At 33.1% G+C, this 14,336-nt stretch overlaps 1 protein-coding gene across 3 annotated transcripts in view; it reads left to right on the top strand.

The window, feature by feature from the left end:
* HDX (highly divergent homeobox) overlaps positions 1–14,336 on the top strand; it is a 198,619-nt gene that overhangs the window by 40,872 nt on the left and 143,411 nt on the right. For 2 of the 3 annotated variants that reach the window (XM_074323747.1, XM_019717595.2), the window contains exons 2-3: positions 4,465–4,611; positions 10,952–12,070. In XM_074323747.1, coding sequence (XP_074179848.1) covers positions 4,465–4,611; positions 10,952–12,070 — 1,266 coding nt within the window. The remainder of the gene's footprint in view (positions 1–4,464; positions 4,612–10,951; positions 12,071–14,336) is intronic. The other variant, XM_074323748.1, reaches the window with a different exon arrangement.

The raw sequence follows: 14,336 nt of genomic DNA, 5'->3' as shown, positions 1-14,336 counted from the left end.
CTCCTCCAGAATATATAAGCAGAAAATGGATCATAAATCTAAATGTCAAATGCAAAACATGTAAAACTGCTCAAATAAAACAAAGGAAAAATTTCTATGACCATGTGCTGGACAAATTTTCTTAGATATGGCATTAAAAGCACAATCCATAAAAAAGTGATAAATTGGACTTTATCAAAATTAAAAACATCTTTGTGAAATACACTGTTAATAAAATAAAAAGCCACAAACAAGGAGAAAATATATGCAAATCATATTTCTGATAAAGAACTTGTATCCAGAATATGTAACGAGTTCTAAAAGCTCAATAATTCATAAACAAACAATGCAATTTTAAAAATTGCAAAATATTTGAACATTTCTACAAATAAGATATATAGATGGCAAATAATCATATGAAAAGATGCTCAACATCACTAGTTACTAGGGAAGTACACATTAAATCCACAATAATAATATGTAATTACACGTTAGAATGGCAAGTTTTTGTAAAAAGAAATCTGGTAAATGCTTGTGAAGAAATGAAAGAACTAAAACTTTCATAGAATATTAGTGAAAAATAAATTTGTACTTTTGAAAACAAGCTACTTTTGAAAACAGTTGAGCAGTTTCTTACAAAGTTAAACATACATTTATCATATGAACCAGTAATTCCACTCCTAGGCATTTAGTCAAGAGGCTTAATGCTTTGTAAACAAACACAAAATTAATGGCTTACACAAACTTCAAATTTTTAATGTTGGAAAGAATGTGTTGTATTTGAATTGGTGATGATTTTATGGACTCATCCCATTTTAAAAATCAGGTTTCCAAGAATGAGTACTTATGAGTAAAATTTCCTGGCACTTTCCAAATGATTTAATGAGTTAAGATATTATTAGGGCATTATTAGAGCTGATTTTAATTATGACATCCAGTACATAAGAACAACGTTAGGAAATTATCTGAAATAGTCCCATGTGAAAATATAGCCTTAGCTATCTGGAACTTCTAGGGAGGCAGTCATTCCTCAAAGCTGTATTTTTCAAGTACTTCTGAAGCAATAAATCTAAGTATTTTACTCATTGCTCTGCTTGTTTGAGTGCAATATACTGAACACAATTTAATCTTTTCTCAATGGCTCAATGTCCTCATTAAAACACCAAATCTTAAAGCTGAGAGCAACCTTCAAAATTCCATACCTGAATACGATAACAAAAGGTCTAGCTATACTTAAAAATATAAATATGTAGAAACTGTAACATGCTTTACAATTTAAGAAAAATGACCTTCACATATCCTAAATTATTTGTAACAACTCAGACTGGAAGATAAAACAAGTGATATAATCCAGTATTTTACACACTAGGAAATGGTTGCTCATAGAAATTAAGTGATTTACCTAATAGTCCACAGTGGAACTAAGAGTAGGACACAGGCTGTCTTATTTCCATGGGCTGGCACGTGCTCAGTGGATGGCAATGCAAACACTGTTAATCTAAGAAATTTTGGGATGAAGTTAATGATTTGTTACTTCAGTATTTAATCCCCTAATTCATTTACCCTCCCTACCCCAACCCAATGGACTGCAATTTCCATGAAAGCAGTAGACTGTCATTTTATCTTTCACATATATAAGAACCCAACTTTTATTTTTTTCGGATGTTATTTTTTTTATTAAAGTTTATTGGGGTGACAATTCTTAATAAAGTTACATAGATTTTAGGTGTACAATTCTGTATTACATCATCTATAAAATCCCATTGTGTGTTCACCACCCAGAGTCAGTTCTCCTTCCATCACCATATATTTGATCCCCTTTACCCTCATCTACCACCCCCTTCCCCCCATCCCTCTGGTAACCACTAAACTATTGTCTGTGTCTATGAGTTTTTGTTTCTCATTTGTTTGTCTTGTTCTTTTGTTGTTTTTGGTTTATATATCACATATCAGTGAAATCATATGGTTCTCTGCTTTTTCTGTCTCACTTATTTTGCTTAGCATTATATTCTCAAGATCCATCCACGTTGTCACAAATGGTCCTATTTCATCTTTTCTTAATGCCGAATAGTATTCCATTGTGTATATATACCACAACTTCTTTATCCATTCATCTATCGAAGGACATTTTGGTTGTTTCCATGTCCTGGCCACCGTAAATAAAGCTACAATGAACATTGGAGCACACGTGTCTTTATGGATAAATGTTTTCAGATTTTTTGGGTAGATACCCAGGAGAGGGATTGCTGGGTCATACGGTAATTCTATTCGTAATTTTTTGAGGAACCTCCACACTGCCTTCCTTAGGGGCTGCACCAGTCTGCATTCCCACCAACAGTGTATGAGGAGAACCCAACTTTTAAAATGAAGGTTTTTACAATTCTTTTCTTGATTTTTGAGCAAATGATAAAAAAACTTTGGCTGTGCAGTCATTCAATATCTTGCCACTTAATAGACCAAGATAACTAGGGTGGGTGGAGATAATGACAAATTATCTTGCTTTATCTAGTTGTGGTAAAGAATCAACTTCCTATAATTTGAAAGAAAAATAGTAGATCTCTTGAGCAAAGTGGCCTTCCTGCTGTTGCTACTGAATTTATGGGAGACACTATAAAGGTCACAGCATTGTCTACCGTTAGAGTTGTTGACTCCAGAAATCTGTTTAGTGCTCTTCAGCTGTATTTGGCTGTTGGTATCAGTGGAGAAGGACCTGCTGTGCTTCTTAAGGTTCATATCATACTTGGGTAAGTGTAACAGTTGTAGCTAGCCATTAGGAAAACATTCCTATATTATTAGAGCAGGTATCATCACACTTGGGGATGACCATGTCTTGCACTCTAGGCTTTTTGTGGTAGTTACAGCCCTGCAGAGAAGGATCAGGGCCACTACTGATTATGCATTAGTGAATTAAAGTTAACCGCCTCCTCAGAACTCATTCCAAAGAATCTTCTAAATCCACACCAGATGACATTCATCTTCTGGCTCCTCTCCTGACTATAGCTCAACTGCTATGCAAACGGAACCCCAAATTGCTCTGAAATCTAGCAGCCATAATAGTAAATATTGCTTTGATGACTATTGTCCTCTGGCCTGAACATCCTTGAAAATTCAGTCATTTTGCAGATAAGAAGTTTATATTTCTACACTGGTGTACTTGAATGAGATCCCGCTCAGAAAGTTAGTGGAGTTATTTGTTTCTGAATGTTCCAGGGAGAACCTATATTCTCATCTTTCTGGTGCCCTCTACCACATCTGGTTTTCTTTAATTGGATCTCTTAACATTACATAGAAAGATGTTTGTTTGAGTAAGAAAGAAAGTCAGATGCACAAATTGCAATGGATGACTATATGACTATCTTTAATTTCTTTATGAGACTGTTTTATCATTTAAAATAGTCAGAGCAAAGGAAATTGTTTTTTATTTCCACGTTTATTTTTATTGTACTTAGTTGTTTTCATACTCATACTAGAATGATTTCTATTTGGTTTGGTTTATAACGTTTTTGTTGTTGTTGCTGTTTTCCTAATTATGAAGATACTTGCCTTGGGAAGGGTTTTCTTTCTGTCAACTTTTAACAATAACAATTTCAGTCTGACAGCTTTTAACAAGAACCTGAAGTTGCTTAATCTAATTATAAGAGTTCTTATTCAAAATTGCACTGCTAGAATTTATCTTTTTTGTTTGTTTGTTAAGTTTGACCTGCCTTTTATTTATGAGATTCACAGAGTTGTTTTCCCTTAATAGTAAACATCTTGCCTATTGACCGAAAGGGTAAAGTATATTTTTAAAATTTCTCTTGTCTAATTATGATGGTGTCAATTTAACTAAAAGGTACATAGCTTTTACATGGTTTATTTTTAGTAAAATGATATTGAATTTTGATTTATATACTATAGTTATTAAAAATTATTTTGGTTAGTATTGCCTAAAGCAAAGAAATTTTCACAATCACTAAACCTTCTTGTTTATTTTTAAACTTTAGAGATTCTGTTTTAATATATAAAAATAACCCCTTATTCCAAAAAGAGGAAAAATAGAAGCGCCTTTTTGTTCCAGAGCACAGCTTCTCGCTGTAAGACATATGCCAGATGCCTTGCTTGACAAAGAACAGTGAGTGCCCTTGTTGATAATTGACCACGTATGGCTAACCACCATCTCTGGCTTTACTAGTCATTAATATTTATTTCAGTTACAACACTTTTTTCCCCATACACTGACACTACCTAGATAAGGGCTTTCCATTTTTTGTCTTTAAAGTTAGTACTTTCTCTGAGCAAATTCAATATGTTTGCATTATGTATAATTTTTAGCGAGAACCTGTCTCTCTTTAGCACAGAAATTATTGCCCATTATAGGGGATTAATTAACTTAAAAAAATCTTGCATCTTCGAAACCCTGAAATTATTTTTTTAAATGAAAGTTTGCAAATTCTACACATACCCAATTTTTATTCCAATTTTCAGAGTATCTTCTTTTATTTTTAGATGAATCTACGTTCTGTATTTACTGTAGAACAACAAAGGATTTTACAGCGTTATTATGAAAATGGAATGACAAATCAAAGTAAAAATTGCTTTCAGCTCATATTACAGTGTGCACAGGAGACTAAACTGGACTTCAGTGTAGTCAGGGTAAGTATGAGGTCTTACACTCTTGAATTCACAGATTTTTTTTTTTAATTACAAGTGATAATTGCTTAATATGAGAAAAACTCTCAGGGTATGAGGTCACTAACTATAAACAGCTTCATTTCCCTGGTATAAAAATACTAACTTTTTAGTAAATAGAGTTAATTATTTAGTATGTATTTGTTTCTATGAATATTTTGAAAACACTAAAACTTTTGCATTGTAAACATATCTTTAAAAATCCTAGTCCTTTGAACTAATGAGTACCTTTAAGATTCCTTTTTGATCTTATGCTTTCTCTAAACCCAGAATTAATAAAGACATAAACTTACAAAATGATGTCAGTAAAACAGGCATATACTGAGGGACTGTTGTGTATTTAGTATATTTTCTTGTTGTATTTGAATTTTTTCATCAGGCATTTATTACTTTATTTTTGTCCTTTTAGGAAAATCTAGCCTTTCTTATGAATACCTCTTCTGCTTTCTAAGTAAAATGCATGTGTTTTAATAGGTTAACAAGTAAGGGACAAGAAATCACAAGGGAGGAAATTTTCCTTTATCACAACCATAATCATTCAGCTGTGAAAAATCAGAGATGCTACAGATTTGTGAAAGGCAATGAGAAGGTGATAGAGTGGAGGAAAGAGATAAATCTAACAGAACTAGTCACAGATTTTATTAAGTGCATACGTCCTTTCATGTTTGTCTGAACATGCTACAGATCCTCCTAAGGTCATGAAACCTTAGGGATTCAAAGATTAGCAACTTTCTCATCCTTGTCATTCATTAGGCTAATTTGGGAAACAGAAAGGATGTCTGTTTTTATGTTTATTTTTTCTGTTGGAGGAACTTTCAAAGACCCTAAAGCTAAAAATCTCTTGATAAGCAGAATTCTTTGGAAAATTTATTTCTTGAAGACTAAATGATATATTAACCTTCAAATACAGAATTATGCCACCAATTTGGGCGGGGAAGAGCATTATCCAGGATATCTGTTTCTTATTGGCTGAGAAATTTTGTATTCAGATTTGTGTAAAAACTAGAAATGCTTCCTATTGATAGCTCTAAATTCCCTGTTTGAAATGCCTTTAGCAAACTTCAGAGAAAACTGTTTAGTTGCCTTAGAAAAAGTAATATATCAATGTGTAATATTTCAAGTTGATAAGATTTCATTTTGTAAGTGGAAACTTGCCCCCCCACACACACACCATCCCGCGGTAAATTCTTTCTTTTTTATTTTACCTTTAGTTTAAAGTGAATTGCTTTCTCAGGCAGCTGCTTTGTGGACTGTGAACTTTCATATTTCAAATTTGTTATTACAATCTTCCCCTAATAATTGCTTGATTATACTTGAATATCGAGAGTGTTAAAATACAAAGGTTTATATTTATGCTCCAAGTGGTGTGAAATCTAAACCAATGAGAAGGAAAGAAATAAATTCCTAGAATGTAAGCTTACTTGTAAGCTTATATTATAAGTAAATGATAAGAAATTGTGTAAAACAGATTCATTCTATTACAGAAGAGTGTAAATTGTAAAGAAATTCAGTCTTCCTAATTTAAATTCCAACACAGTTTTGGTAGCTTTTGCAGACAGAGGAGAAGACAGTTGTTTGATTCATCATTCCACAACCTTCCCTGCCCTCGATATTTTGCTTGGTCTATATGTTCTACTTGAAAAAGACCTTTCTTTATTATTTTTAATATAGTATTTGTTGTGTTTTTCCTCAAAAGAACTTAAATCCCACTTTACTAAAATGTTGATCCCAATGTAAACAGAACTTAAAGGGTTAAAACATCCATGCAAAAATATATATAGTGGGGTAACAGAACAGGAAAACGAAGAAGGAGGTATAGAAAAGGGAAAAGAGGTCTGGAGAAATGAATAAGAGAGAACTGAAGAAAATTTTATGGACGCTAAGGATTGATGACCCAAAAGTCTCCCCCCTTTTTTCTACATAGTATTACTTTGTTAGTCCAAACCCCAAGTTATATCAATTTTGTTTGACCCATTTTTTTCTCTCTCACCAATGAGGTGTTTGAAAAAGGACTCTATATCCTATAAGCACTGGTAAATTTTGGATCCTGTAACTGACTTTTAGGAAAATTTAATTCAGTTGTTTGGAACCCTCAGGCAATGAATTTTCTTTATTTTCAAGATTTTAAGTGGAAAATGTTTCTTAAGTATACACTTTCATACTTTACTTCAATAGAGAATATTGAAAATGATTAAACCCTTACTTTGTGATTCAGAGTTTCATTATAGAAATAAGTTATTGTACTGTGCTCATGTAATTATGCTCACAACATCGTAAGGTTTTGGGGGTAAATTTCTCCTTTACTAAAGAACACCAGACTATTTATTGATTTCTCACATTGATTCTCTTATGTATTTTTTCTTCTTTTTAGTGAGCAATATTTAGTAAACATTCTTAGTTTTGATGCTAACAAGGTATGTCCAAAAGCAGTCTCTATCACCAATGCTCCTCCTACTTTGTTACTTCTAATTTGTTATAGATTAAGATACCAGACTTGGTAAAACTATGTATAAAACAAAAGAAAGTGTGTTTTAAGGTAAGGGAATGTCCTTTTAGTAAAGTACCTGGAGCATGTGACATCTATGTTGGCTGCCTTCTTGACAAGTGAGGTTAGATAGCTGAGTTTCATACGGAGTCTGACAACTAAGTTCACAAACTTATCCTAGAAAAAGTGCTACATACCTCATTGCTGAATATCACTATGGTCACCTTCAAAGTATTCCCCTTGGGAAGCTATGCACCGACACCAGCGTCTAGTCCACCCTGCAAAGCAATTTTGGAACTCTTTTCCTGGAATGGCCATCAGAGCTGTCACTGTATTACCCTTAATGTCCTGAATGTCATCAAAATGTCTTCCTTTCAATAGTTCCTTTATCTTCGGGTAAAGAAAGAAGTCATTGGGAGCTAGATCAGGTGAGTAGGAAGGGTGTTCCAATACACTTATGTGTTTACTGGCTAAAAAGTCCTCCACAGACAGTGCCATCTGAGCTGGTATATTGTTGTGATGTAAGAGCCATGAATTGTTGGTGAAAAGTTCAGGTCATTTTCGTCTAACTTTTTCACGCAGCCTTTTCAGCACTTCCAAATAGTAAACTTGGTTAACTGTTTGTCCAGTTGGTGCAAATTCATAATGAATAATCCCTCTGATATCAAAAAAAGTTAGCAACATTGTTTTGACTCTTGATTTCGATTGATGGAACATTTTTAGTAGTGGAGAATTGGCTGACTTCCATTGTGCACTTTGATGCTTTGTTTCAGGGTCGTATTGGTACACCCATGTTTCATCACCAATGATAACACAGCCCAAAACATCATCTTGCCTCTCCAAAAGGTCTTGGCAAACTTTGACTCTACTTTGCTTTTGTTCATCAGTGAGCTTCTTCGGGACTACTTTTGCACACACCTTTCTCATGCCAAGATTTTCAGTTAAGATTTTTCTAACTGTTTCTCTAGTGATGTTCACTTGGTCTGCTATGCTTCTCACAGTAAACCGATGATTTTGATCCACGATTTGATGAATTTTTGCAATGTTTTCATCAGTTCTTCTTGTTACTGGCTGCCCTGACCTCTCTTCATCAGTGATGTGTTCTCTCCCCTCAGAAAAACGTTTAATCCATTTGTACACTGCCGTTTTCTTCATGGCATTATCCCCATAAACTTGGACTAACATATCCCTGATTTCATTTCCACTCTTGCCAAGTTTAACAAGAAATTTAATGTTTTTTCATTGCTCTAATTCAAGCTCAAACATTCTCGCAATGGCACACAAAAACACACAACAACAATAATGAATGCCACTCAGCAAGACCCACCGCACATCAACATGAACACAGCTGTGAGACACTGATATACCAAGGTTATGAAACCTTACCGAGATGTTTGTACAGTGCTGCCAATGTAAGCACATGGTGGCAAGTTCTTGAACTTAATTGTCAGACCTCGTATGCACACAATATTCTACTGCATTTTACTTTTTGATAGGTACGTAATATAAGTACATAGTAAGCTATATAAGTAAATATTTACATTATAAGAATAAACCATAAATTTACAATGCACTAAGATCATTCTTAAACTTCCTGTGTTAAGGTAGGTATTGTCATATTGTGATAAGAATATAGTAAGTTGTTTATTTTTCTTAGAAATATTGCCCAGAGCTGCTCTCCAGATGTAGTAGTTCTTGAGTTCAAATTTTACTAATTCATTTTGCTTTCCTATTTAAAGTTTTTAAGTGTAATGCCTATGTATTTTTGTAATAATTATGAACAAATGCATCATGATTTCTATGCATGTTTTTCATACTTGAAAAGCCATAGCACAGTAACTTACTTTGAATATTTGTACAAGTCACCTTTTTAAACTACACCAAAATTATATTTGTCCCAAAACATTTCTTTTTAGACATTTCTCTTGAGTATATATACTTTAAAACCTTTCAGTTTTTTTCCCCTGCCTTCTTCTCCTGAGACATTTATATTCATTTGTCCCTCTTATAATTGTCACTTCTACTGTTTAATAAAACTAAATCAGGGCAACTTTAAAATTCTCAGACTCATGTGAAGCAAATGGAGTCATCTCAGTTAATAGAACTTTTTTTATTAGAGAAATGCTAGTTATAAAAGTAAAATGCCCAACAGAGATGACCATTTTAGCAGTTTCTCAACCATAGTGGAAAGAGACTATGCTTTAAGCGCAAGTAAAATTGATTTTAAATCATTGTGTCAGATATCCACAAGCTACTTAATATTTCTAAACCTCAATATTTTTCACTTATACAATTAGAAAATTAACACCTAGCAAAGGAGCTAATATATATAAAAACACATAATGGGGATTCAATACATGATAGTTTTTATTTATAGTATTATAGCAACATTAAAGTTGTTCATAATACAAATAAGCATTGAAAATTGTATAATTTCTGTGGTCTTCAAAACTATATCATACAAAAGTTAACCAAATATACTCAAAACATGTTTGTGCAAAGCCAGTTCATTTAGTGTTTTCATTTATTTATTTTTTTAAATTCTTAATAGATTAATGTACTTTGCTACTTTGTAATATGGGATGCATTTTGAAATAGCTATAAAGTTTACTAATCACATTATGGAATGTAATATTTCTTATTGCATATTTTAAGAAGAATCATGATTCAGCATAATAATACTAAGATTATTATAATAAATTACTTACATAAAAGTACGTATTTTGTAATCAAGTCCTAACTGCCAGCCACTGGCATTATTTTTATTAATAACATATTTTCTGTTTATGAAAGTAATACATATTCACTGTATAAAATTTGGTAAGTAGAAAAAAGTTTTACAAAGAAAAGTAGTATAAATAAATGACAAACTGGGAAAAATATTTGCAACTTATGACAGTATTGCTACATTTAGTAGAAAATTGCTCTTATAAATCAATTTAAAAGACAAATATCTCAATATAAAAATGAGTAAAGGAAATGGATAAGCAATTCTATCAAAGTAATATAGTAACCATAGAAATTCAAATCAAAACAGCAATTATATGTCTTTTTAACTCCTGGGCTAGTAAAGACTACAAAAAGATAATGCAATGTTGGCAAGGGTGTGGGGAAACCAGAACTGTTATACATTGAGGGTACTTTGAAAATATCAAAAAGCACAGCAACTTGCTTTTTAGAATAGCATTCTAACAGACCAATACCACAAAGATTCACGTACAATGATGTGTATTGCAGTATGTTTTATAATAGTCAATATTTCTGAAAATAATATAAATATCTAGCAATACTAAATTAACCAAATTATGATATATTCATAGAACAGAAGTTGTTAAACCTGAAGATTGCAAGTATATATTTGTTTAACAATACTATAATAGCATTTTCCAATGTCATTAACTATCCTACCTTTATTATGCTTCCAGTTTTTCACTATTACAAATAAACATATGATGAATATCATTGCATATAAACTTTTTATACATCTATGATTATTTTTAAGGATAAATTCACAGAAGTGGATTTATTAGGTCAATGGATATAAATATTTTAAAGATTCTTGCTACAGATTAATCAGATAGGTTTTGGGGAGGAAAGGAACAACAATACAATTCTATTATCAAAGTTCCTACATATTTATTAAGTGCAAGTTCCTGATCATCTATAACCTTATACTTTAGTTATTTTTAATTTATTGTGTCTTTTAATTTGTATAAGCCTTGGTTCTATGACAAATGAGAATACAATTTATCACTTAGAAATTGTTTTATCTTGTTTTTTAATACCTTTTCCATAATATATATATTTTTATTTTTTCAGACGTGGGTTGGCAATAAGAGAAGAAAAATGAGCAGTAAAAATTCTGAATCAGGAGCAGCAACAACAGGAAATGTTTCTGGTACTTCTTTGGCAGCTCCAGACATTACTGTCAGAAATGTGGTTAATATTGCTCGACCCTCAAGCCAACAGTCTTCTTGGACATCTGCCAACAACGATGTCGTTGTAACTGGTATATACTGTCCAGCCAGTTCATCAAGTAGGCAAGGGACAACCAAACATACAAATACACAAATTACAGAAGCACATAAAATCCCTATTCAGAAAACGGCCAGTAAAAATAATACTGAGTTTCAGTTGCACATTCCTGTTCAAAGACAAGTAGCACACTGTAAAAACGCCTCTCTGCTCTTAGGTGAAAAAACAATTATTTTGTCAAGACAGACAAGTGTGCTAAATGCTGAAAACTCAGTTTATAATCACACAAAGAAAAACTATAGGAGCTCTCCAATGCAAGCCTCTGAGACGACGGTACCTCAAAAGACATCTGTGTGCCACCGACCTTGCAAAATTGAACCAGTTGGAATTCAAAGGCCCTATAAGCCTGAACACACGGGTCTAACATCACATAACTTATGTGGGCAAAAGCCACCTATTAGAGATCCTTATTGTAGAACACAAAACTTGGAAATCCGTGAAGTATTTTCATTGGCAGTTAGTAGTGATTACCCCCAGAGAATTCTGGAAGAAAATGCCCCACAGAAGCCTAGTTCAGCAGAAGGAACTTGTTTTTCCATTGCAATGGAAACTGGAGATGCTGATGATGAGTATGCCAGAGAGGAAGAGTTAGCATTGATGGGAGCACAGATTCCAAGGTACTCAAGATTTTATGAAAGTTGCAGTTCCCTTCAAGCTGAGAACCAAAGTACAGCTTTGCCAGGACCAGGAAGAAATATGCCAAATTCACAAATGGTGAATATTAGAGATTTGTCAGACAATGTACTGTATCAAAACAGAGACTACCATGTGACACCACGGACCTCATTACATGCAGCATCTACTACAATGTACAGTAATACAAATCCATCACGGAGTAATTTTTCTTCACATTTTGCATCATCAAACCAGTTGAGGTTATCACAAAACCAAAACAATTACCAGGTAATGTGTAAGTTTATTTTATAAAGGTTTTTAAAAACCATTGTTTGGTATAAAAAGCTGTGTTGGTATCCATCTAGACTTGAGACCTGGGTCACTTAACTCGTATTTTGAAGTCATTTGAGATTTCTTTTGCTTCAAAATGTGATTTGGGGTCAACTCTGAAGAATCTTGTGCTTTTTTTGGTCATTTTTTTAAATGGTGAGTTTTTCTTCATGGAATATAATCATTTTTATAATATGGCAGCTTTCTGTCATTTTATAACATGCAATTTAAAATTATTTCGTTCAGGAAATAATAACCTTAGGGGAAGCAAAGCATTTCCCATCACTAATATAGGACTAAATTCGGTAGGTTCTTCCCCTGGAACATAGATTATTCCTGTAATGATTTTTACTTGCAGTGTGGGGAAATGTCACCAGATAAGTGGTGCTTTCCCTGGGTACATAGCCAGGCAAGTCAATCATTTCTCTAGGTGATTATGGCTGAGAAGTCAGAGTCTGCGGTAACTCAGCTAACTGCTTTTTCTAAAAGTAACTGCTTTACTTAAACATTAAGTGAACCACTAATCAGTCTTTTTAAAAAATGTGTATAAGGAAGAGACATATTCAGATTAAAAATTAAAGCAATTTTAGACCCGTGGAAAAAAAATAGGTGTCATTTTTTTATTGTTTCACATATTCAGTTACTTAGATATACTTCAAATGTTCTCAACAGTGGGAGATAAGTGTACGAGTACTTTGGAACATCTTTTACGGTCATAGATCTTCTCTGAAAAATCTGCTTCAGAGAATTTGAATAGCAGGGAGTGGATGTTTGTCACTTTTCCTTGCTACTAGATAGACTCTTTAATTTGTTTAACCACAGTACATAAGTATCATCTGGGTTTAAGATGCATCTAGTCTATTCTCAATCAATACAAGGAATAAACTTATCTTACCTCCACCTATCTTATATCTATTTTATAACTTCCTGCTTAAAAATGAAAAGCAGCAGGGTGGCCATTTAGCTCAATTGGTTAGAGCATGGTACTAATAACACCAAGGTTGCCGGTTCGATCCCTGTATGGGCCACTGTGAGCTGCGCCCTCCTTAAAAAAAAAAAAAAAAAGAAAGAAAGAAAGAAAAAAAGAAAACAATAACAGAGTACTGGGAGTATCCCTCTGGCACCTAGCCCTAACAGACGAGGACTCCATCTTCATTAGTAGTCATTTCTTATTGAAAATCTACTCATTTTTCTGTGTTTGCTCTTTTCTAAAGTGTGCTTAAAGTAATATAGAATCATACCATTTAGCTGTACACCTAAAACTAATGAAAAATAAAATTGAATGTCAACTGTAACTGAAAAAATAAATAAATAATTTTTAAAATAGATCCTCCTCGACACCCCCTTTCATTTCCTGTTCTTTTGTACTGTTTTACCCCTTCAGTGTTGTTCTTAATGATAGTAATAGCAATAACATTTACCATTTGTTGAAGGTTTTCCACATACTAGGCACCATCAGTCACTTTACATACCTGATCTCATTTAATATTCATGGTGATTAGACATATAAACATTTAATCCATAGTTCAATAACTTGTCCAGGATCACACAGCTAGTACATGACAGAACCGGGACTGCAACTCGGAAATATTTCATCTGTTATTTTTTCTGCTTTACTATATAGCCTAACAATGTCAACTGTATTTGAATATTGGGAGGCCTGAGAGTACAGAGTTTAATTTTTATTTTTTTATAAGCCAATCACACCCTTCAGGATAATTTAACCTATAGATATATCTATTTAGAGTCTCTATTATTTTCCTGACAGAACTTTTAAAGGGACAAAATTTGTTTTATATAAAATAAAATTTTAAATTAGAAATATAATGTAGCAACTTCTTCTTGAATAGTAGTCTTTTTAAAGAAAGGCAGTTTGACAACAATTTAGAGAATGGGTTTAGAGCCTGATAGAGCTGGGTTCAAATCTAGCCTCTGCCACTTTCTACTTGTGTGATCTCGGGCAAGTGACATAACCTCTCTGTGTAACAGTTTCCTCATTTATATAATGTGGTTAATGATACCTACTTTTCAGGAATACTGACATGAAATGGCACAATCTGTGCAAGGCTCCTTGTATATTCCCACACATAAACTTTTTTATACTTACAACTTCATAGTTGGAAAGTTAATGAAACCCTGCTAGTCCGGGTCTCCTTTATATTCTATTTCAGGTAAAATATTACAGAGCCCATAATTATCACAGGGTAGTTGAGGAAAACATAGC

Source organism: Rhinolophus sinicus, chromosome X (assembly GCF_036562045.2).
Source record: "Rhinolophus sinicus isolate RSC01 chromosome X, ASM3656204v1, whole genome shotgun sequence".
NCBI classification, from domain to species: Eukaryota; Metazoa; Chordata; class Mammalia; order Chiroptera; family Rhinolophidae; genus Rhinolophus; species Rhinolophus sinicus.
This window is presented reverse-complemented; position numbering and strand designations above follow the sequence as displayed.